The sequence below is a fragment of the Poromitra crassiceps genome, assembly GCF_964638095.1.
Source record: "Poromitra crassiceps genome assembly, chromosome: 23".
In the NCBI taxonomy this organism is placed as follows: Eukaryota; Metazoa; Chordata; class Actinopteri; order Beryciformes; family Melamphaidae; genus Poromitra; species Poromitra crassiceps.
This window is the reverse complement of record NC_139639.1, coordinates 23,215,144-23,239,235: the sequence shown is the minus strand read 5'-3', so window position 1 is coordinate 23,239,235 and position 24,092 is coordinate 23,215,144. Positions and strand designations below refer to the sequence as shown.

Here is a 24,092-nt window from a genome sequence, read left to right as displayed (position 1 = left end):
TCTCTCTCTCTCTCTCTCTCTCTCTCAGAACACACACACACACGCACGCACGCACGCACGCACGCACACACGCACGCACGCACGCACGCACGCGCGCGCGCGCACGCACACACACACACACACACACACACACACACACACACACACACACACACACACACACACACACACACACACACACACACACACACACACACACTAGTGTATTGATGACAGCCTCAACTTTGTTCTTCTGTTGAGTGTCTCCCACACCAGCCTTCAAGCCTTTCTCCAATAATACGCCACTCATTACCCTGTAATCCTGAGATACTGGAGAGAATTTGTGTTTATGAAAAGATCTTCTTGGAGGTCTTTCTGTCCTATAGTTGCGTTCCAAGTTTAAAATCTGACATTATCTATTTTGCAGTTGCATTAGTTTCTAGTCCAAACTAGATTATACTGGTTTCTAAGCAGTCTTCTCTGTGCGTGCCTGTATAAATCTTTCCTAGGGAGGTCCTGGTTCTTCTGGACTTAAAGGTGACAGCGGCGACTCTGGACCACAGGTGAGACGGGGACCTTTCTTTTTTTATGCAATCAGTTTTCAAAGCGATAAGATAACGAGAACAAATTAATATTGAATGTCCGATACTTTCTGGCTTACTGTACATCCCATTACGATGATAAAAAAAATCAAACTGCAATAGGATTTTTATTAGTATTTGTGCATATGGGAGCAATAAGTTACATATTTCTGAGATCCATCGAAGCTGCACAACACTAAACTTGTTATGCCTCCGCCCGGCGATAGCCGTGGCCGGAACGCCATGACGGAATTTCTTCAATTGTAGCTGAAACATCCACTTGGATTCAAGGATTAGATGTTGGTGGACAAAGGTCAAAGTTCAAGGTCACTGTGGCCATGGCATTTGAGGGGTGGGTTGGGGGAATGTCTAGGGGGATGTGGGTGTTGGGCGTGGGCGTCATCAGCAAGGGGGTGGGGCTAGGGAAAAGGTGCCGTAGCTAGGGATAGGAAGGTCATAGAGTGTCGAGGGGTGGGTAGGGGGAGTGGTTGGGGGTGTGTGGGTGGTTGTGGGGTAGGGGTAGGACCAGGACCATTTTCCATGTTGAAAATGATTAGCCGTGTTGTTGAGGTACTCCCAAACATTGCCTAAAGTGCCATAAGTTTGAATGGCCACACCACTGCACTGTAGGCTTCAAGGTATTTCAGATTCAGATTCAGATTTCAGATTCATTTGTGCTTCTATGAGTCTGGACAGACATGGATGCATACAACCGTGATGCGGTATTTCTAGTTTTTTGTATGTCATTAAATATCATATTAAATTATGCCAATGATGCACTCTTCCTTTCATTTTGGTCATCCCCTTGCCTTTTAAGCCTCCTTATAGGCACAACTTTTTTTTTTTCTTCTTCTTTCTTTTTTTTAACATCTCAACAGAATCAAATAGGAGCATGAAGAATGTTGTATGGATTTCAATATTCATATATTTTCTCCTCAGGGACCCAGAGGTCTTCAAGGTTCTACTGGCCCACTAGGGAAATCAGGAAAGAGGGTAAGAGCAAGTTCCACACAAGCTCAAGCCAGGGGGCGTTTATAGTACTCCATCCTCTATGTTAGGATTCATCTTATTCAGTTATTGCAACAGCAGAATACATTTAAATTCCTAGATTTCCAACATTACAAATGATCAGGATCAGGAGTGCAAGGATCAGATGAGTTGTGTAGTTTCAAATATGGCTTTATTTCAAATAAGTCAGCTGCACCCAATAATAGTCTCTCTGTGCTGTGTAAATTCATAAAGTCGTGTTTATTTCAACTCTAAACTAATTAGAACAATGATAGCATCTTTACTAATGTATGTTTATTCTCCACTGCCGTCCATGATGGTTTGGATATGCTTCTAATGGGATTTGTGACATGGTATTTGCGTGTCCTCCAGGGTCGTAATGGAGCCGATGGCTCCCGAGGAATGCCAGGAGAGTCAGGAGGCAAGGTAGATGAAAACTCATCACATGATCATCGCTGTTCAGTCACCCAACCCGTCACAGCATCACATGATCATCGCTGTTCAGTCATCCAACCCGTCACAGCATCACATGATCACCGCTGTTCACTTCAGTCATCCAACCTCACATTGGCTGCTGCATTTGAAAAGTTCTCTTCCAAAATGAGATAACCGGCCATTTAAGAAAAAAAAGAAGTGGCACCTGCTCTACTGATTGATAGAACAGAATTAAATCAGATCAAATCTGAGCATTCTATTTACTTTTTATAGAGGCATGTGATAACAAACGTATTTTTTATTATACACAAATTATCTTTTGTGATACATGTTGAAACAAGCTCTTGCATGCAAATTGCAAACCTAACCTCTTGTTATTATGATGTTCCAGGGTGACCGTGGTTTCGATGGCCTCCCTGGTCTTCCTGGAGAGAAGGGACATAGAGTAAGTATGAAGGGTGTAGATTTCAGGTTTGGGGAGAGAGTTGCATGGCTGCCATACCCATTGGCTTGCCAAAGTCTTCTGAACAATTGAAGGGATATTATACTCTCAAGTCTAGAGGAACAGAAAGCCATCGATCTACAAAGGTCACAACCAACAGTCCGCTATTATTTCTAGCTCCTTTGCTGCAGGATTTGGGGCTGATTGGTAGTTCAAAGGTCCCCTCCCATCCATCTCATGTACACATCAGGGTTGACAGATGTGAATTCTGAACCAGTGGAACTCATTATAGCGTTTGACCCACTTACAGTGGGTGGGACTGACTCCAGAACCACTTGGGTTGCGTTTTAACCGGCCTGTGGAGGAGAACGCCGAGTGCTGAGTTTGGAGTTTGGGGAATTTGGGCCTATGCAGAGAGCAGAAATAGGCCAAAGATCACAGAGAGGGTATTTCAAGACACACTCTCATTCCTAATCCTATGCTGAGTAATTACAGGGAACCAGAGGCAGGCCAGTGCCTATAGGCCACTATAAATACAGGAAACAATATGGGTCCACGCCAAGGGTGGTGGCCATGATTTGATTAAAGGCATTTTTTTCGTGCTCTCTTTTCAGCTATTTCATTCTATGTTTTTTTTGTTTTTTTACCTTCAGTTCCTTTCGCTTTTTAGACCGGTTCAATCACCATATTTCAGAAAGCATAATTAGGAACCAACCCTCTTTGGCCATCACAGTGATCCAAGCTTGTGACCCTCTGCATATGGGACAGTCTCGCTAATCTCCGGGCCACCCTGCCACTCCCGATTGTTGCAGATCTGAGTCTGTCATTTTCTTTTTCTTTCATACATGTCACTGATCATCTCTCTCTCTCTCGCTCTCTCTCTCGCTCTCTCTCTCTCTCTCTCTCTCTCTCGCTCTCTCTCTCTCTCTCTCTCTCTCTCTCTCTCTCTCTCTCTCTCTCTCTCTCTCTCTCTCTCTTTCTTTCTCTCCAGGGAGAGTACGGCCCTACAGGGCCTCCAGGATCCCCAGGAGAGGATGGCCAGAGAGTGAGTATCCCCACCCCCACATAGGTTGTCAGCAGGCTTCTGAATCCCTCTGCATTCCTTAAAACCTGCACTTTCTTTGTCCAACCATAGGGCGAAGATGGTCAGATTGGACAGAGAGGTGTGGCTGGAGACAGCGTAAGTGTATTTGCTCTCATGCCCTAATGCCAGTGTGAGACAGGTTTGCAAAATGGACCAAACCTGACCTGTCAAAAATATGACCATGTTGAAGATTACCTGACCCACCTATTCTGTTTTCACACACACACACGCGCGCACGCACACGCACACGCACACGCACGCACACGCACGCACACGCACACGCACACGCACAGGACACACGCCACATGCGCTCATCTTTTGCTCAACACTCATTATGACAAGTACTTCAACAGAGAGCCCCGCAATCGTCTCTCTTTATAACTCTTGTAAGGACATTCCTGGCTGGAAGGCCCATCACGTTTGTAATCTCATCCTAGCCAGGCCAGAATGGGAGTGGATAATAGATCAGAAAAGCACTCGGGAATATGCTGTTATACTCATGAGCAATGGCTATAATTTCCCTAGTTCAGGTGAAATAGACCATAGCGTTACATGAGAAATGGTTCTGCTCCCCTGCCATTCCCAAAATAACATTGCTCACTTAACCAAATATTTGCATAGCATTTCATCGCATACTGTCCACAAGATGAAAGAGGGCGGACAATGCTCGGCATCAAGCGCATTAGTGAAGATGTTAAGATAAGAGGCAGCTTCCTTCCCTGAACTGCAGTTACCACATATCGCCACATGAGGTCACTATTTCACACGCTCAGCTCAAGCCATTTCAAATGTTTTTACAGTGAACTTACAGTAGATCATTTCTGTTCTTCATTGCTACTCCTAAATAAAGCACAGTATCAGACAACTAATCATGAATGAGCAGCTTTACCTTTTATATGTAGCTATTGTTTTTATCATTATTATTTTATGTATTATTTATTTTGCCTAACTTGTGATTGTTTTGGTATACAGGGTCCTCGAGGTTTGCTGGGCCCTAGAGGGTCTGCCGGCCCTTCAGGACAGCGTGTATGTAACACTCTGAACACCACTAAATGCTAATATTCCTCAGAATCTGCACTCTGTGCTACATGCATTTGAAATATTCACTGTCATATTATCATCCCTGCAGGGTCTTACCGGACTTGATGGCCACTCTGGTCCCAAAGGAAACCAGGTACCAAGAATTTGCTCGATAACATATTTTTGCATGTTTCAAATATCTGGAGAAAATTAGAAGGTGCATTGTCGTGAGAAAATAATAATAGGCCAGACACGTTTCTCACACAGCACGACTACCCAAGCAATCAGTGTGCCATTTGACCTGAGGCTGATCTCAGGTCAGTGACCCTCGGCCTCTGTGTAGCATGACAACAGCGGAGGTCATAGTTAATCACTGATCAGAGATGGGAGATGGTGGCGGCGTCACTCTGATCACAGTTGGCAGTTTTTGCCACAGACGACGGCAAGGTCTGCTGGATGTTACAGAGCATGATGAACAGGCCTCTTGACCTTTAGTGAAGGATAAGAGGGAGAAGCCTGTGTGAACAGGGTCCAGCCATGCGCTCAGCTCTCCCACTGTCACAGTGACATATGAGTGAGGGTCAGGGGTCATTGGTCGAGACAGCTGGACGAGGCCACTCCTTTTCTGTGGCCACTGAGCCGACGAAACTAGCAGCTGTTGAAGAGACACAAAACAGTAGAAATCGCTCATACTTCCGGGGAGATTTTCTTGAAGGGTCGTTTCGATCTTGAGGCGATTTGCTAGTTACACTCTGAAAACGACGTTGAGGAACTTTTGAGGCTCTTGCAATATCAATAGCAGAATCCATACTTAGTAGAAGTCCTTCATATTGGATTCACGAACTCCAATGGTGCCTCAACAAATCTCTAACATGGATGTTTTTCTGTAGAAAGAAAGAAGAAACAGTGGAAATAGCGGCAGTCCAAAAATTAAAATGCAAGTCTTTTGCTCAGATTCACATGTTTTTATTTAGGCTAACGTGTTTCGGCATAATGCCTTCATCAGAGCATCAGTCTGGGTGTGTTTTTGAAAGGAACCCTTTAGCAGTGTTTTGCTGGTGAGGAAACCAAATGTGTTTATTGACTCCATTTGGAACTTAGAGGAACGCCTAATGAAGCCCAGGGTTTGAGAGTGAGCGTTTCACAGTCGAAGCCCTGCTAACAATCATTGTAGGTCAACCTAAAAACCCTCTGAATCAAGCATTTGTTTTGTGTTTGTTATAACAGCTGTAGCCCACTGCTTCCAAGAAGTCTCCTCTTTTTCTATTTGTTTGGTTTCTGACACACGGAATCTCAGCAGGGGAACAAAACTACCCACTATTCCAGTTAGGCCTATTACTCCTTATCGACACCCAATGGCCCACAGCGTGCCCTGCATGTGGAGGGAGTTGTATTTCATAACCAAAGCTGAGGTTTTGACCCCGTCACCACATTTTATGACTGTATTTGATAAGAAATAAATACACCGCTCTGTTCCACAAGTCAGTGTATCGCGTTTCTCTCCATCTGAACCTCTGTTTGTTTCACATTCTTCACATGGCTTACACAGAGTGGATTAAGCCCATTCATCCAATCCATGTCAGAATCCATCCAAGCCGGGTCACTCGGCGCTCTCTATTGTTTCCAACTGGCCCAGCAGCAGCAGCACTGTTCTGACCTGGGAATAGCCTGTTTAACTTAGAGGCTGTTACACTTAAAGTACCACGGAGCAAACGAGATGTTTCACCTCCTGGCTTTGTCAGCTTTTGTTCTAAATAAATAAAGGGTTCAATTGTATTGTTTCTCTTGCAAGACGAGTAGAAGGCAACACGCACACCCCCTCGCTCTGCTCTCTTCTTGTGGTGCAGGGAATCAGCTCCACACAAGATCCATTTCCAGAAGGAAAAAGTGAATTCCCGCACACACACACACACACACACACACACACACACACACACACACTTCACCTCCGCATTGTTCTCGAGAACGGTCATTATGACCGAAACGTTGACTCCTTTATATTATAAATCTATCAATGCAGAGGTGCTGTGTGTGTGTGTGTGTGTGTGTGTGTGTGTGTGTGTGTGTGTGTGTGTGTGTGTGTGTGTGTGTGTGTGTGTGTGCGGGTGTGTGTGTGTGTGTGTGTGTGCGTGCGCGTGCGCGCGCGGGAATTCACTTTTTTTCTGTTGGAAACTGTTGTTCATTGCACTCATACTCATGCTAGTCATGATTTGATTTATGCATCTGCATAGAAAGAGATAATCTACTGTACTTATAAACAAATGCCTTGGCAATATTTGTCTTTCTCAAAAGTCATGTCTTTTAATAGATTGGAATATAATGAAGGAAAGGAAATATTAATGTTTTGCACACTCTTCTTTTGTCCCATACAGGGTCCACAAGGAGAGTCAGGATCTCCTGGACAACAGGGTACCCCTGGCCCACATGTAGGTCCCCCCCGTCTCTCTCTCTCTCTCTCTCTCTCTCTCTCTCTCTCTCTATCTGTCTGTCTCTCTCTCTGTCTGTCTCTCTCTCTCTCTCTCTCTCTCTGTCCCTATCGCTCTCTATGTATCTCTCTGCCTCCCTTGCGCTCTCTGTCAGTCTTGGTTTCTCTCTCTCTTCTGCTCTGATTCTGCTTCTTGCTCCCTCTCCCGACTTGTCTCTCTCTCTCTCTCTTTATTGCACCCCCCCCCCCCTCTCTCCTTTCCACGCTCCATCCATCCTCGTTGCCATATCTCCAGGTCGATGGGGAATCTGTTGACCTCAGATGATCGCTCACACTTGTGTTTTCTTAATCATGCGGCTCCTGCCATATTTTCTTCTCTCCCTCTCCATCGTTCCTCCTCTCTCTCCGCCCTCCGTGTCCTAAAGCTAAGGCCGCTCCACGGGGCATCCCGCAAAACTCCGGGAGTCTCACACCAAGACAGAGAGCAAAGCGTTTACAGTTGTTCACCAGCAATGGCTCTCTGCTACCAAATAAAAACATCCTCTCTGTGTCCTGCTGAGAGGACACGCATATTGTACGAATTTGATACTGCTCAACCCAATCTCACTGTCCAGTTGATTGCTCGATGAGGAATATTCAATTTTGGAACCATCGATAATACAAAACAGCAGACCGCGTCTTGTAGCCAGGGGTAAATGACCACTGCCAGGTGAAATTCTCAGACCTGCCGACGCTCACGGCCTGGATGGGATGGCGCCATGCCACTGGAAACTCTTAGTAAAAGGAACCTGTGCTGATGGTATACAGGTTGAATTAATATGTTGTGCGTTTTAGTCACACCTGGCTAGCGGAGGATTCAAGTCTTCCAGGGGAAGGCATTAGCCCGAAGAAGAAATAACAGCGCTCGCTGGCTTTAACTCGTTCACACCTCCCTGTCCCCTCGTGGGGCGAGTTGGCGACAAGTCTCCAAGACGTGCGACTCGAAAGTGAGCGTGGTTTCAGGAAATAGAACAGCTGAATGAACACGCTCCAACAGATTTGAATGAGCAGTGTGAAGTGACCGGCCCACAAAAACAATGTTGTGGTTACGAGCGGAAGGAAGTCGCTGGACGAATTACGAAAAGAAGCAAATTATTACCAATGCAGTTACACGAGGAGAACAAGATATCGGCTCGTTCAAACTGAAATAGCAGATGCTCTTTACCCCCCCAAACGCTTTGAATATCCTGTAAGACTACTTTCGGAAAAAGCCATGAACTGAATTTGGCGGACTGGTCTAATAACTGATCTATTCTCCATTGTCTTCCAGGGTCTCGTTGGTCCTCAAGGTCCGATCGGGCAGCCCGGTGAAAAAGTAAGTGTGAGAGCGAACCCCTCGCAGTCCAACCAGCACCCCCCCCCCCCAACTCTGTGTCCCCCTCCCCCCCGACTCTGTCTCCCCAATAAGTGGGTTTTTCAGTCAAGCCCCCATAAGTGTTTCAGCAGATACCCTGCTCTCTAAGCTATTGGCCTTTATTGGCTCTCTGCACATCGATTGAAGACAAACACACACGCATGCATGCACGCACGCACACACACACACACACACACACACACACACACACACACACACACACACACACACATACGTGCACACGCACCCACCCACCCACCCACACACATATACACACACACACACACTTTATATATGCAACCCTACGGCCACTCCTGCACAAGCGCTTACATTGTTTCACTGAAAGTCTTTTATTTGTGGGTTTGTGGATTTCAAATGTATGAAGATTCAAACTGATATTACGGATGCAGACAATAAGGAATGCACCCCCCCCCCCCTCTCTCTCTCTCTCTCTCTCTCTCTCTCTCTCTCTGTCTCTGAAGGGACCTCATGGTAAACAAGGTCTGGCCGGCCTGGGTGGTGCTGATGGTCCTCCTGTGAGTAACACTTCCTGGTTCCTGACACGCGTGACAGTCATTGAGTCAAAACGGCAAATGACAAGGCGTTGAAGCGCTGCTAAACTGAATATATGACTTCTTCTACAGGGTCACCCAGGCAAAGAAGGTCCTCCAGGCGACAAAGGAGGACTCGTAAGTTGTACCAATTTAGTCTGTTTGCTTTTTATAGGGTGATGTATCTCCTTTAGATAAAAGTCTGCAAATAATTGAGCAAAAATAGTGTTTGCTGAGCCTCCGTGGCATACCACATTGGTGAGGTTTAACACATCCACACAATTCAGATTGCATCAGATGAGCTGTCAGGCAAAGTATTCTAAATTGACTTGTACATACTTTTTTCTTGTGCTTGTCTGTGGTTCTCAAATTGGGGTCTGGGGACCCCCAGGGGTCCTTGAGGGGGTCCCCAGCAAAAAGGGGAATACTTTATTTTCACTATAATTCCATCCATAAGTAACACAATAACAGAATGTATGACTATTTTTAAAAGCAAGAATATTAACAGATTGTGGCCCCTGGGTCTGTGGTCTAATTTTTTGTCAGTTTAGGGGTCCTTGACATGAAAATGTTTGAGAACCACTGGTCTGCAGTACACTTTGTGGCATCACACCAATCTGGCACCAAAGAAGGAAAATACAAAAGCAAACTATGAAAAGTAATTGCAATTTGTATGGATATAGATATCAAAATATTAGCTCATGTGTTAAAGTACAGTAAAGTCCGTTGTCTTGACACATGCTGATCATAAAAAGGTTCTTCCAATTATATATGCGCAAATAAAATGTGAAATTAGAATAGTCATATAATCTATAATTACTTGTTAATTAAAGACGTTCAAATCAGGTGCCTTAGTGGCCCAGTGGACTGAAGTGATGGTTTGAATTCCTTTAACGTTTTATCTTCCCTGCCATTCTCCACTGCATACTGTCTAATACAGATAGTATACTCACTATAGATACTCACTGTATATAATACTCACTTCACACAATTCCATAAGATGACTTTTTATTCTACCTTTCAGGGTGCTTCTGGTCCTATGGGATCCATTGGTTACCCTGGGCCCCGCGGTGTCAAGGTAAACTAAGTCATACTGTTCCGCCATGATAATTGCCCATTTCCCCCCCCCGGACTTTCTTCCTGACTATTTCTTTTCCAATTCTTCCCAGGGTGCGGAGGGCATCAGAGGACTTAAAGGTGGACAGGGAGAAAAGGTAAACACCTCTCCAGTCTCCGGATCTTCCCCAACATGGCTGACAGATGTCACGCCTCTAAAAATGGGCCCTTCATAGTTGTAATTCCTTCTTAAGTGAGGCTTCCTTTGAATCCAGCAAGTGGAAAAGCTCTTAAAAGCCCATCAGAATGGCAGTGAAGGCCTCATGCCACTGAGATGTAATGGAGTGTACAACGTTAAGCTAGAATGAGGCTGTTTGTAGGCCAGTTCCAGTGGAGCCTGACCGGCTGCCGTTGTTTTCTTTGGTCGGTGAGGGCGAACTTCTTAAGCCTGTTGGTGCCTCCATGCGTCTCCATAGATTTTCCACTGAATCTGCAGAAAAAGGGAAGCTGTTCAGACATTACCTGAAAGATTACTGAACATGTTAAAATGATGTTACTGTTATTTCTGTCTCAAACTCTCATCGGGCACATATATTTTACCAAACCCAAAGTGACAGTGTAGATTGTATATTCAGGAAATGTTGTAATATGCGGTAATATGTTACTGGTTTCAGGTGTAGAAAGTATGTCAGAAAATTGGCATCAGGGCGTCATTTATAGAGAACACAGCTCATGGTAGCGCCCTGGAAAAGTTTTTAAAACTGCATTCTGACTGTCGACCAGCAGATGTCAGTAGAATGACATAGTGATTTGAGCCATCAGGTAACATCTGATGTTCTGAAATAGATGAAAACATGCACATCCAAGGACCGAGACTTCGGGTAGGTGCTGAGACGAAAAAATATAACAGTGAAACAAATGAAAAAATCGCTCGCACACTAAAAGGACTCCTTTTTGATAGCTTTATTGCACCAAGTGCAGTGGTAACGTTTCGAGCTGACGAAGAGCTGTTTGGCTCGAAACGTTACCACTGCACTTGGTGCAATAAAGCTATCAAAAAGGAGTCCTTTTAGTGTGCGAGCGATTTTTTCATTTGTAACATCTGATGTTCTGCCCATTATTCTCCAAATCAGATGATATAATACTGTATACGTACACTTCTTGTACTTTTTTAATAATCAAAGATTATATTTATAAGACATACCGGTATGCAAAAAGACAAATAGATAAACAAAATTGTTACACTTCAAAATCTTTTGTATTGGTGTTGTAGAGTTCACTTAAGTGGCCACCAGGTGTCAGTATGAATCTTTTCGAATGAGTCCACATCATTGACTGTATGGTCCACATAGTTATCATACTTATACTAGTATTAAAACAGAAACACTAACCTTCCACTATTATTTCTTCACGCAAAATATCAATCATCAAATAATTCCCCATACTTGGTATTTGTTATGCTGTATGAAGTGCTCGACCCTTTGATCAGCCCTAATCAAAGACGATATGTTGCTCCTTCATCTCTAGGGAGAAGATGGCTTCCCTGGCTTCAAAGGTGACATGGGTCTGATGGGTGACAAGGTGGGTCCTCGTGTCTAAAGAGAATGTCGATGTTTGCACGTCACCACGCACATGCTTTAGAGAGCAACACTGATGATCATGAGGGAAAGAAGATCGGAGTAGGCTAATTGGCTTGTGTTTGTGTCCAGGGCGAGGGCGGCGTGCTGGGAACAAGAGGAGAGGACGGTCCCGAGGGCCCCAAGGGCAAGTCGGGTCCCAACGGTGAATCTGGTCCCCTTGGAACGGCCGGGGAGAAGGTAACCTAGCCGTACCTGCCAACACTTTAATTGTGAATATGCAGATTCCCTTTTTGACCAATGTTCTCTACTGGCCCATTGAAAAGCAATAAGGAAAACATATAATACAGGTATATGTGGTAAATAAGGGACTTATAGCAGCTCTGTATTTCAATGGCAAGGTTTTCTTTTACTTCAGACTAATTTAGCAATTGTATACAACCAAACTAATCCCAAATAGAAAATGAGTTCTACTACTTACTACTGCTATACCAAAACACATCCACAGTCATTTATAAGTCAAGTTCCTACATAGGCGGCCACTCCAGTTGAATAGCAGAAAAAGGACAGTTACATCAGATCCTGTGTACTTCTCACCGACCACTGACCATCTGAGAACCAGAAGGACCAAAGTCAAGTCACATTGCAATGAAAAGTCAAAACAAACAACCAAAACTCCACAGAACTCCACACACAAACAGTGTTCAAAAATCGTCCCACACCAGAACTCAGACTTCACGGTTATAAGTTTATTTCTTTTTACAATGCTGCTGTGAGTTTTACTGCTGACGCGAGAGAAGTCCCTGGAGACACAGTGAGAATTTGACGTCTTTTCTTCTGTGTCGCTTTGCTGTCTTTTGTTTAGGGGAAACTTGGTGTCCCTGGATTGCCTGGATACCCTGGAAGACAAGGCCCCAAGGTATGTTGTGAGAATAATAATGTGATTTTCCGTTGATCCCTGTAGAGAGATTGCCTTTTCGCTTGCACACCCCCCCACTACCTACACAGGTCAGTGAGAGGTCAGGGTCAGCTACACACCAGCAGCCCTGGGCCTGGTGTTCATTGAACCCAGGTTTTCTACAGTTCAAGGATGATCTCCGTACTCACTACATGATCCTGACACCTATAGGGAGAGAGAGAGAGAGTGTGTGTGTGTGTGTGTGTGTGTGTGTGCGTGCGCGCGCGCGAGCGAGCGTCCGTGCGTGCGTGCGTGCGTGCATGCGTATGAGTGTGCGCAGACACACTAACATGTGCCTGTCTGTATGTATGTGCATGTTGTGACAGGGACTGGTGTTTTGGGTAACAAGTAGGCCATGGTCCTTCCATTTTTTACAGATTACGAGATTGTAAGCTTTCAAACGATGTGTTATACACTGAAATCTGAGAATGGTCGAAGAAGATGTGCTTATTTGAATGTTGGTACAGGCTCTCGTCAGCTCAGTTTCTAAACTACAGTGGAGCTTCTGACATTGGAAACTTGACATCCAGACAAATATGTAGGTGCCATGTTATGCTAGCTCGCTGTGAAGCAGACATAATATAACTCCAAATTCGGGAAAGTTTTTTGACAAAGGTAAAGTCTTTCTGCACTTTGTGATGTGCCTGGGTCAGCAAGCTGAAAAATAAAATAAAAAAATAGACTGTAAAAAGAGATGGATGAAGTGAGTGTGAGTGTGATGTCACCCATTGGTTTGTGGACTCCTGTTTTGAAGCCTCCAGTTTGGCATTTTGCCCACTGCCATCTTGGTTCTCTCACAGATTGCATGAGACCTACAGAGCCACAGCGCCCCCTGCTATTGGTCCGTGATCGGCGAGCTGCGTGATCACTGGACAGGCGACCTGTCAATCACGCCCAAAACATAGTCCTTTTTATTGTCTATTTTACTCTAAAAGGGTTTTATTTTATTTTAAATCACCCCCTGTACAGCTGTCATGAAAGGTGAAATTAGCTAGAGATCCGTTTTTGAACCTGGCTGTAATGTTTATTTCTGCTGTAAAGTCGGGCATTTTAACATGGGGTTTGACTGCCTTTTGCAGCCAGCCTCAAGTGGCCATTCGAGGAACTGCAGTTTGTGGTACTTCCACATTGGCTTCATCTGTCCACGCCTAAACTCCCCCCACGATGTACACTCCCCGAGCACTTTATTAGGCACACCTGTACACCTGCTTAGTCATGCAATTATCCAGCCAGCCAATCACGTGACAGCAATCACAGAAAGGTTGCAGTAACTCAGATAACCTCTTTACACCTGCTGTGAGCAGAAAAGCATGTCAGGATGCACAACACGTCCGAGCAGATGTCACTTTGCTAGCTGATACCTACCCAGGATGAGCACTGAGCACTGACTGTTCCTAATAAAGTGCTCAGTGACAGTGCGCATTTGCATGTTCTTCTCCCAATGTGTGTCTGTGTGTCTTTGTATTTACCCAGGTTTGTTTGTGATCACCTTCTCACATCCAAACTTGAGTGCATGCTTGCACGTGCTTTCCTAAAACTCGCTTACTCATACATGCGCAAACACACACACACACACACACACACACACACACACACACACACACACACACACACACCAACACACCAGAGATGCTCACAAGTCATGCTTTGCAAGTCCAAGTCAAGCTTCAAGTCTTTGAGCTTGAGTCCAAGTCAAGTCTCATGTCTTTGAGGGGCAAGTCCAAGTCTTTGGTCACAAGTCCAAGTCAAGTCTCAAGTCTCTTATGGATGAGCGTTCTGCTGCATCTGCTGCATGCCATCCGGTCTGCTTAGAACACTGCATAGATATATATCTAAGGAATTCAAAGCACGTAGTGTACCGTATTGTCTTATCATCATCACTCCTTTATCTATTAGCACAGTATCAGTAGACATACGGCATACAGTCTTTTGAGGACGAGTCTCAAGTCACTGTGTGTGCGACTTAAGTGTGACTCGAGTCCAAGTCCCCATCTCTGACACACACACACACGCCTTCTCTGGCCGCTCGCCTCACAGGGGGCGCCCCAGTGGCCTGGTCGTCAGCTGTCGTCTCTCCTTACCTCAGCCTCTTCCAGACATCAATTAACATTCTGGCTTCCGTTGCACTGTAGCCCTGACCAGCATGCTGCCGCTCCACTATCAAGATGTGCTGCTGCAGCTGGTTCCTCTCTGCTGCTGTCAGCACTGGCAGCTTGTTTGGCACTGATATGATGGGTCAGATACACCCACTCTCACAACATCCAGATAGGCAAGTCTCTGCACGGCTGTCTCAAAGTCAGCAGGATCTGAGTTGAGAGCAGAAGCACGAGTTAATGAGAGACTGGGAGAAATTGAGAGAGGCACAAGGGAACAGAGTCTGCCTGGAATTCGTCACTCAATATTTCAAAAACACAGATGATGCTATTCTTAAAAAAACCCACGGCTAATTGGTGTCACTTCCGTCGAATAGTCGTTATTTTTTGAATAAAAGTTGTCACATGGAGAATGAGGGTATAATAATAGTGCTGGTAGTAACTTTTGTTACTGCAAGATGACAGAGGATACCACTCCGTGTTCCTGCGCAGAGGATACCACTCCGTGTTCCTGCTTTATGTCCAGAGATTGTAAAAAGAAAAGGAGAAGTTGGCCATGAAGGTGCTCACTGGAGTCCAGGATCAACCCTTTACAGGATCAACTATTTTAGATCTATTTCTAGATGCTTCAAAAGACAGAGGCAACAATCAAGGCATTTCCACTCTGCCATGGTATACTGTACATAGTCACAGCTTCTTTCCTCTGTGGTACATTTGAAGAGTTTTGTTTTCTAAAAATGAGATATCCACCATTTGAGCAAAGTGACACCTCCTCTTATGGGATGAGCATTAAAGTTAGACAAACTGTAGTGCTTTCTGAGTCAGTAGGTTCATGGCAAACAAAATGCTGACACTTTCACAAACAATAAAGAAACAATGTACTTTTACAGATTTTTATTTGAAATGTTCTCCCCCATTGAGTCGGAGATTTTTACTGTTGTTAACGTAACAGATGTTCAACAAAAACTAACTGTGATCTCTGATGTTCAACACATCATCACCAGGGTTATAGAGGTCACAGTGTCCTATCAGTAGACGGCACAGGGTCAAACTACTGGCCCTGTTCTCAGCTTGTATCCCTCTGGATCAACCTGCGCATGAGCCCCCTCCTCTGGCTCCGGCTTTTGGCTGCTGCGCCCCATCGCTCTCTGTTAACAGCTTCCCCACACGGTTAATTCTGGACGGCGTTTGCAATAGCTCCGGTGGACTGTCTTATCTGTGCACCGCGAGTCAGGCTTGTCCGGTATCGGCTCTCCGTTCGGTTTACCATAACTACAGCCCTGTGAAAAACCAATTAAGCAGGATAGATCTTCCCTTCCTGCTGTCTCCACAGTGTTGCTCTGTTTACCTCTTGCCATTCTGCCCACGCCGCCCTGCCCTGCTGTGATGCCCTTGCTTATACTGCACACTGCACAGTCATGATACACAATATACATATGCATGCAGGTAGCACTGAGCATTACACATTCACATTGCATCAGCAGCTGGCCAATATATCAGTATCATATCGATATTGTGATACGAGACTAGATATTGCATTTTGGATATCGTATCGTGATATGGCTTAAGTGTTCTCTTTTCCTGGTTTAAAGGCTGCATTACAGTAAAGTGATGTCATTTTCTGAACTTATCAGACTGTTCAATATTTGCCTTTACGCACTGAGTCATTATATCCACATTACTGATGATTATTTATCAAAAATATTTTGTGAACGCACCAATGGTCAGCCCTACAATATTGTCGCAATATCGATATCGAGGTATTTTGGTTTAAAAAAATGCATGGAGATGAGCTTGCCGTGTCTTTGGAATGTAGAGACATTGCACTAAATATGTATTTCTCCTAACTACTGCTGCATAAAGTGAGGCCGTGTTTGGTAAGCTGCTTGCTACTCTCCGTTTTATCCATCCAACCGTGATTGCCCTCCTAGTTTTTCCTGCGGTCGGGGCTGTTTGTTTGACTGGCACCCTCGTCACTATCAGCGAGCACGGCGTTTGAAAGCCCAAAAACTAAATTGCTGATGGGTATCAGAGGGGAACTTGTGTTTTCCAATCCCTCGTCTTTATTTGCTCCCACCGCCTCATTTATCTTCCTAGTTTGCCTCCTAAGTGTGCTAACAAGCTACGCGCGCTAACTGTCTGTCTGTGTCAGAAAGAGTCTAAGTGGCTCGGGGGCGAGATTTTCCCCGGGGTTCCTTCGAAGCATACGAATGAAATCGAATGAAAACAGGGTACCCGTTTATCAATAGGAACTCAGAGAATTTACCGTGTAGTCCGATGATGAGAAACGATCGCCTGGCATCTCTGTCGGCCGGGTTTACTTTACCAATTAGATGAATGTTGGTGTTACTTAAGTGAGGAGCTCTCAGTTTCTGCCTTAATTACCCTAGGTCATTGAAGTTCAAAATTCTTCACAGCCTCTGTGACGACGTTATTGGACAGAGACTGTGGTAGACAAATCTTGTTTTCTAACCCCGACTCTAACCATCTCTAAATATATCTCTCTCTCCATCTGTTTCTCTCTCTCTCTCTCTCTCCCTCTCTCTCTCTCTCTCTCTCTCTCTCTCTTTCGCAGGGGTCCAATGGCTTCAACGGCTTCCCAGGAGCGAATGGAGAGAAGGGCGGCAGGGTGAGCCGCCGTTCATTATTCTTCCCTCTCTCCGATCGAAGACACCTTTGCTCAGTCACAGTGGGCTTTTTGTATAATCTCAAGAGTACGAGCGAATTACAGTAGCAGAAAGCGGACTGTAGAGGCAGCGTCGAGTATCGGAACACAAGTCGGTCAAGTTGAAGTGAAGCAAACAAACGAAAAGGAGGAAAGAAAACATCCACATGAGTATTGGTTATTTTGAACGTTGGATCAGGGGGCTTACAGCAGCATATCTTAAGGCCTTTCAGAACAGCGCCTCAAGTGGTCCAATAGAGAGAAAGAGGGGGTGCTATGGAAGAAGGGATGAGAGGGAGGAGGAGAAGGGATACAGACGGGGTTATTATTGACGAGACAAGCTGTTCTCCGCTCTCAGACAGACATTGAGAGGCAGAGACACCCCTGGACCCGCCATGCCAGAACTGACAGGTAGTTCAAGCTGTCAAGTGCCTCTGGGTAATCACTTGCTGCAGGAATTTGATTATTTATTTTCGCCAACAAAGATGGTTCTATCTCATCCCCGGCTCGAACCCCCTCAGCGTAGGCATCCGCTGTGATGCGTTCAAGTGTGATTTTCTTATAATACAATGGTGCTAGCTTACACTTTTTAAAAGAGACACAAAAACAATGCATTTGTTATTTATCAAAAGTAGTTGATGCTACAAGGAATGATTTTTTTTCCTAAATCAAGACTATTCTTTCCTCCCCCCCCTTTCTTTCTTTTACAGGGCATCGCCGGAAAATCTGGCCCTAGAGGGCAACGCGGCCCAACGGTAGGCAATCCAGTCTGCTCACTCACTCTGAACTTCCCACAGAAATGATTGATTGTTTTCAAATGAAACCCCCGTCCCTGTGTATGGTTGTGTCCGCCCCTGTGTACGGTTGTGTACAGGTGTTATTGTCTTGTCTTTTTGAAGGGGTCGGGGCATGTGAACTGGGTAGGGGATTGAAGGGAGGGGAAGAGTACACTTTGATTACCTGTCCTTTAGACGGGCGCATTTCTTGTTTTGTTTTCTTTTCTTTTTATAATAAAGACCATAATACAGAACAAGGTGTACTGACTGTTACTGTATTGCTTTATATACAGGGTCCACGTGGTGGGCGTGGTGCCAGAGGGCCAACAGGAAAACCAGGCGCAAAGGTGAGGGCCAGGAACTCGGCCATAACAGTGTCCTGATATACTGTAACAGTAGGGCTATGATGATAATGAGTGTGTTTGCATGCACAGAATATACTAGCTTATACACTACCAGTCAAAATTTGGACACACCTGATTGAATGTACTGAAATGTTTTTCATTCTCGTAAAGCTTTTTAAACGTGTGAAATTTGAATAACATTTTTGGGCACTGCATAATTCCATATGTGTTATTTCATAGTTTTGAGGTCTTTACTATTATTCTACAATGTAAAAAAAATAGTAAAGATACAGTTTGTCCAAACGTTTGATTGGTAGTGTTGTATCTTCACATCCAAATCAGAAATACCGCGGTATACATGAATAGAGGCGATATTCTGAATATCACATGCATAAATGGGACTTAGAGAAACAACGCAGTCGTAAACAGGGAGAGGTGTTCATACTGTTTGCCTCCATGTTCTAGCTAGTATGAACATGTCATACTGTAACTATCATATCCAGGAAGTTTACTCACGAAGTTTGGATATGACAGCTCACTCCGACTATTGTAACTGACACTCTATATTTGCCTGGGTCCAGACCTTCCACTCCGCCCCCACTCCACTGAGCTGGCTGCTTCTGAAGGAGGAAATGGAGTGTAACGAGATGGAGATGCAGTCTGATATCAGGCTAACTCTATATACTAAAAAGTCTAATTCAATTCCCTATTCATGTCTGTTTCCTCAGGGTACTTCAGGCAATGACGGACCTCCCGGTGGGCCAGGAGAGAGGGTGAGCACCACAGTCTGTTTTGATCTGTGCCTCTTGTCCTTTTGGAGGTTTGAGGTTGCCTACAGTACTCAGTATATGACAGTAATGAGAGTCAGTAAGAAGTACAACAGTTTGACTATACAGTACTCGGCACTTACAATTGATCCCAAAGTGAATGAGAGGTTTTATAGTTAGTAATGTTGTAGTACATGAAAAGGGGGGGTCAATTATGTAGTCCAGTTGATGATCACCATTAGGAAATTAGCCTCAAATAAACTACTATACATTTGTTTTTATAATGCAAAATAATGAAAATGTGGATACATATATTTCTCAATTATAAAGATAAACTGAGATTAGGTGGATTTGCCCTCCATTGTAATGTATCTCTTGGTTTAATATTGTTATGCAGTTGTAGCTGTATTTCCTTTCATTCATTCAATCTATTCGCTTTCGTTTCACTCCAGGGACCTGGAGGTCCGCAGGGACCTGTCGGCTTCCCCGGACCCAAAGGACCCAATGTAAGTAGCTGCTGCCAGTCTGCCTGTGAGTAATGTTCACTTTTTCAAATATGAACGCACAGCTATGCCCTGACATCTTCTTTTTTATCATCTGTCTATCTGTTCACCCCCAGGGCCCTCCAGGGAAGGATGGGCTGCCCGGTCACCCAGGACAGAGAGGAGAGACGGTGAGTGGGTTGTTCTGTCCATGGACGGATAGTGTCATGCCATGTGGCCCTGAACATCATGCATCAACGCCCACTCACTACCCACTCCGCCCGCCGACTGCCCCGTCAGATAGGCTGCACAGTACACATAATACTAAAGGCCGAAGAAAGCTGAAATAGCATACAGATGTACTTGAAGGTGAAAGCAAAGCACCAGCAACTGAATATCATCACTGTCGGGTGAAAGTTGACATTTCCAAAATGTCAACTTTTCAGGACATAAGAAAAACAGCCTACTTTCTAGCTTGGTGGTAGTGTATTTTTGACTTTATCCCGTGGGTTTTGAAAGTGTTTCATGAGAGTCTCTGTCCACGTCGCTCAACTAGAGACTGAGAACTTTCTCCCAGCTTTCGTTGTTAAAACTGGGTGGAAACCAGTTTTGAGTAAAAACAAAAACAAAAACAAATGCAAAACCAATCCAGAGTCTTTAGGGCGGCCCTTCGTGCAGAAGGGGCACGGACATGCAGAAGTCATGTGCTTCTAAAAGATAAAACTGAATCAAATAATGTAACATTGGTCGGGACATCCATTTTCAATCTTTTAAAAAGTTATCTCTGTGTTACAAAGTGATTCGCTGTATCTCCAGTTTGTTTCACTACAGACGATAAATGCGTGAGAGCATCATTTCCGGTAACTTGACAAAGGGGCGTAGGTTTGTTAGCGGCCGTTCAGTGTACTATTTTTGACAAGAAGTTCCCAGATGATTGGTAGGTGGAGATGTGCAATTGTCTGGAAGCCGAAACTACATAAGCCCAAGAGGTCGGAGAATTTCCTCAACCACATCATGTAATCCTTCAGCTGAAGTAAAAGCGTGAACATCTCCAAAATTGGAGTTGTGTGGTTTTCAAATGACAACAGCGATATGGAATTTGCACATAATAATACAGCAGAGATCGGAGTATGACGGTTGATTGCTTAAAAGCATCACAAACATTTGCATGGGTACACATTTCAACCAAAATGAATGAGGATGTGCAAATTTAGCCACAACTGATCACAGAACCACCAGTCTTCCAAGGTATGGTATTCTGCATGGTTCTGACCAATGGGTGTCTGTCTGTTTGAGATAATGAAGCAAATCTAAACAAGAGCTGGAATGGCAGCCTGCACATACAATGAAACACAAAAAATGCAAGACACACAATAGACAGTAGAAGACTTTACATACTGCATCACTCTACCTGTTTACATTCAACTTCTCTGTTTTCCCCTTCAGGGCTTCCAAGGAAAGACGGGACCCCCAGGACCTGGAGGTGTGGTCGGACCTCAGGTAGTTTTGCACTGCTACAGTGCTACTACACTACTATCGTAATTGATTAGGTGTTTTGAGACATATTGAGACAAGTATTTCACTCCAGCTTGGTACTGGGTAAACCCATGCACATATTTTTTGTACTGAAAAAATATTGGATGCTTTCATTGAGTTCTTAGTTTTCTGCTAATTTTCAGACTTTTTTAAAAGAGAGATATATGCTCCCCCTACCCACCCCTCGAACCTCGAGTCTCTATCAAATGGGCTGACCATCTACTGATGTACCTCCTAGCAGACCTCTTTAACCTCTTCCTTGTCCGCTGGTGGTGAGATGATACCACAAACCACATGTCTGCAAATATACAAGATACATACAGGCAGAAGCTCTCTTGACCTTCCTATCCCTAGTTATGGCCCTTAGCCCTGCCCCCTCCCTGACCACACCCCCTCCAATCAACCACATCCCCCTAGTCATTCCCCCTACCCACGCCTCGAACCCCAACTCTCTAGGACCTTCCTATCCCTAATGACGGGCCCCTATTCCCTAGCCCTGCCCTGTTCACTAAACATCCATGAGTGAGTGAGTGAGTGAGTGTCCTGACTGGCATCTTCTGTCCCCTGGCCTGGCCTGCTGCCAGCGCTGTGGGAAAAATGGGATCATTCACGAACTGGTATCAAACAGGATGCGATCAAAACCACTGTCAGATATGGAAAATCTCCAGTGATACTCAGCTCTATGTGAAAACCATATTTTCATATTCATTCCATTTTCATGTTCTTGACAGGGTCCTACTGGAGAGACAGGACCCAGCGGAGAGAGAGGACACCCTGGCTCCCCTGGTCCACCTGGAGAACAAGGTCTACCTGGATCTGCCGGAAAAGAAGGAGGAAAGGTAAACTGGCCCCACTTTATGTTGACCTGGACAACGTACAATATGAAAGGATAGTGCCCATATCACGAGCATTTAATGTGCAGGGTTTATTGCTCATCATGTTTTCCCTAAATTGTATGTTAGACGACCACAGAGGAAATAAGTTACTTGAAGGTGCGAGTTTGAGTTTGAGTTTAACTTTATTGTCCCAAAGGGAAATTTGTCTTAGGCATTTGTACAGCAGCAATAGGGTAATGACAAACGTAACAGACAGTACAGTACATCTGAAGACAAACGGCGTGTAAACAAGAGGACAACATAGTACATGATACAGCCTGGGCTACGAGTTAACAACTCTACCTACCCAAATATTGCACTTCAGTATTCAAATTCAAATATTGCACTTCAAGTATTGCACAATTCCAAAACCGCATATCAAACCAAAACCATCATAAAACCATGGTTACTTAAAACTAAAAACATTAAAACCACAGTAAAGAGTAAAAGAAATAAAAAGATAAAATGATAAGAGAAATAAAATGAAATAAAATGAATATAAAACTAACTAAGGCAAGATAAATATCACATGACCAGACAGGCTGCAGGGACAGCCGAGCTCAGAGTGAGCTACCATGTATGCCACACCAATACCATCAGAGATTTCTCGGATCATCCGGCTCTTTAAGGAGGGTTCCAGAATCACCGAGCTCTGTCCTCTCACGACCAGGAAACGTTAATCCAGAGGTTTCCTGGGTCGGAGGAAAGGTAAATGGGCTTTTTTCACCAGCAGCCATTTTGTGTCTAAAAGGCGGTAAGTAAAACAGGTGCACGCAAAACATAATGAGGGTTTCTAACTTCCAATCCATTTCTAGTTCCGGGGGCCTTGTTAATGTTTTGCTTGCATCTGTGTTACTTCCTGCCTTTTGGACACAAAATGTCTGAGGTGAAAAAGGCTAATTGTTTAATTTTAAACTGATTCACCATAGTCATTTTAAATTCTTAAATGATACACAATGTGAAATGTCAAATGAATGAAGGCAATTTATTTAAAAGTAGTCTTGGTCTTTTGGTTGGTGTCCTTGGTGTCTTTTGAACAGAATGTGTATTTGCCTTCTAAAAAAAACCTTGTAATTGCACTTCCATTGAATTGCCGATAATGTAACAAATTAATACAAGAAAGTGAATCGGATGTCTTGGCTTGTGATTGAGTTATTCATAGCAATTTCATATACTATAATATTGGAGTGATTGTGTTTAGCACAAGGGGGCCAAATTCAAACACTTGAGTTGATTGCCTTTGTTTTATATCTGCTTTATTCCACTCTCCAACCTCTATTTGATGGCTTTCTATTAAAAGTCTTTCACCCATCTCTTGCTCCTTTGTCACCACTTCTTAATCACTGGCTGTTGTTCTCATATAATGAGGGATCATTTCAAGTTTGATCAAACGGATCAATGGCTTTTAATTGTTCTTTCTCTGACTTTCTGCTGCCACTTTCACAGATTCAACTTTGCTCGTTATTTTGACCAAAAGCAATTTGGCATCTAATGAACATGACGGGATATGTCCGATAAAGCTGATGCTTCTCTCTCTCTCTCTCTCTCTCTGTAGGGGGACCCAGGTCCCCAGGGTGTTAGTGGGAAGGTGGGCCCTGCTGGCCTACGGGGCTTCAACGGAGCACGAGGTCTTCCAGGAGCCAATGTAAGACACACACAGAGACACGTGCAGACACACACTTAAACATATGCACAGACCACCCACACACACATACACCGTAAGCGCACACATACACACACACAATCTCACTTGTGCACAAATATGTGTCATCCCACATCCTGTTGAATTTAGCACCACTCTAGAACCCCAATTATGAGGCTAACTACCTGCTGTTAAACCAAATGGCACTCTTGGCACTGACTGAAATGTGTGTAATACTGAAGGCCACCATATTGACATGTTTTATCGTCATTTATTTCGGCAAGGTTGAATCCAATTTGCATGAATGACACCTCTGTGTAAACATTTGGATTTGTTTTGCTGAATGACATTGCGATATTTCAACAGACAGTAGCCTCTCATTACATATACAGTATGTTTGCTC

The 24,092-nt window shown here is 44.3% G+C and overlaps 1 protein-coding gene across 1 annotated transcript in view; it reads left to right on the top strand.

The window, feature by feature from the left end:
• Positions 1–24,092, top strand: part of col11a1b (collagen, type XI, alpha 1b) — a 117,200-nt gene that overhangs the window by 50,218 nt on the left and 42,890 nt on the right. Inside the window, exons 15-40 of the mRNA XM_083659329.1 lie at positions 489–542; positions 1,500–1,553; positions 1,941–1,994; positions 2,395–2,448; positions 3,437–3,490; positions 3,581–3,625; positions 4,502–4,555; positions 4,659–4,703; positions 6,922–6,975; positions 8,284–8,328; positions 8,850–8,903; positions 9,012–9,056; positions 9,943–9,996; positions 10,088–10,132; positions 11,502–11,555; positions 11,684–11,791; positions 12,417–12,470; positions 17,178–17,231; positions 17,978–18,022; positions 18,337–18,390; positions 19,116–19,160; positions 19,607–19,660; positions 19,774–19,827; positions 21,083–21,136; positions 21,904–22,011; positions 23,603–23,692. Of these exons, the coding sequence (XP_083515455.1) occupies positions 489–542; positions 1,500–1,553; positions 1,941–1,994; positions 2,395–2,448; positions 3,437–3,490; positions 3,581–3,625; positions 4,502–4,555; positions 4,659–4,703; positions 6,922–6,975; positions 8,284–8,328; positions 8,850–8,903; positions 9,012–9,056; positions 9,943–9,996; positions 10,088–10,132; positions 11,502–11,555; positions 11,684–11,791; positions 12,417–12,470; positions 17,178–17,231; positions 17,978–18,022; positions 18,337–18,390; positions 19,116–19,160; positions 19,607–19,660; positions 19,774–19,827; positions 21,083–21,136; positions 21,904–22,011; positions 23,603–23,692 (1,485 nt within the window). The remainder of the gene's footprint in view (positions 1–488; positions 543–1,499; positions 1,554–1,940; positions 1,995–2,394; positions 2,449–3,436; positions 3,491–3,580; positions 3,626–4,501; positions 4,556–4,658; positions 4,704–6,921; positions 6,976–8,283; positions 8,329–8,849; positions 8,904–9,011; positions 9,057–9,942; positions 9,997–10,087; positions 10,133–11,501; positions 11,556–11,683; positions 11,792–12,416; positions 12,471–17,177; positions 17,232–17,977; positions 18,023–18,336; positions 18,391–19,115; positions 19,161–19,606; positions 19,661–19,773; positions 19,828–21,082; positions 21,137–21,903; positions 22,012–23,602; positions 23,693–24,092) is intronic.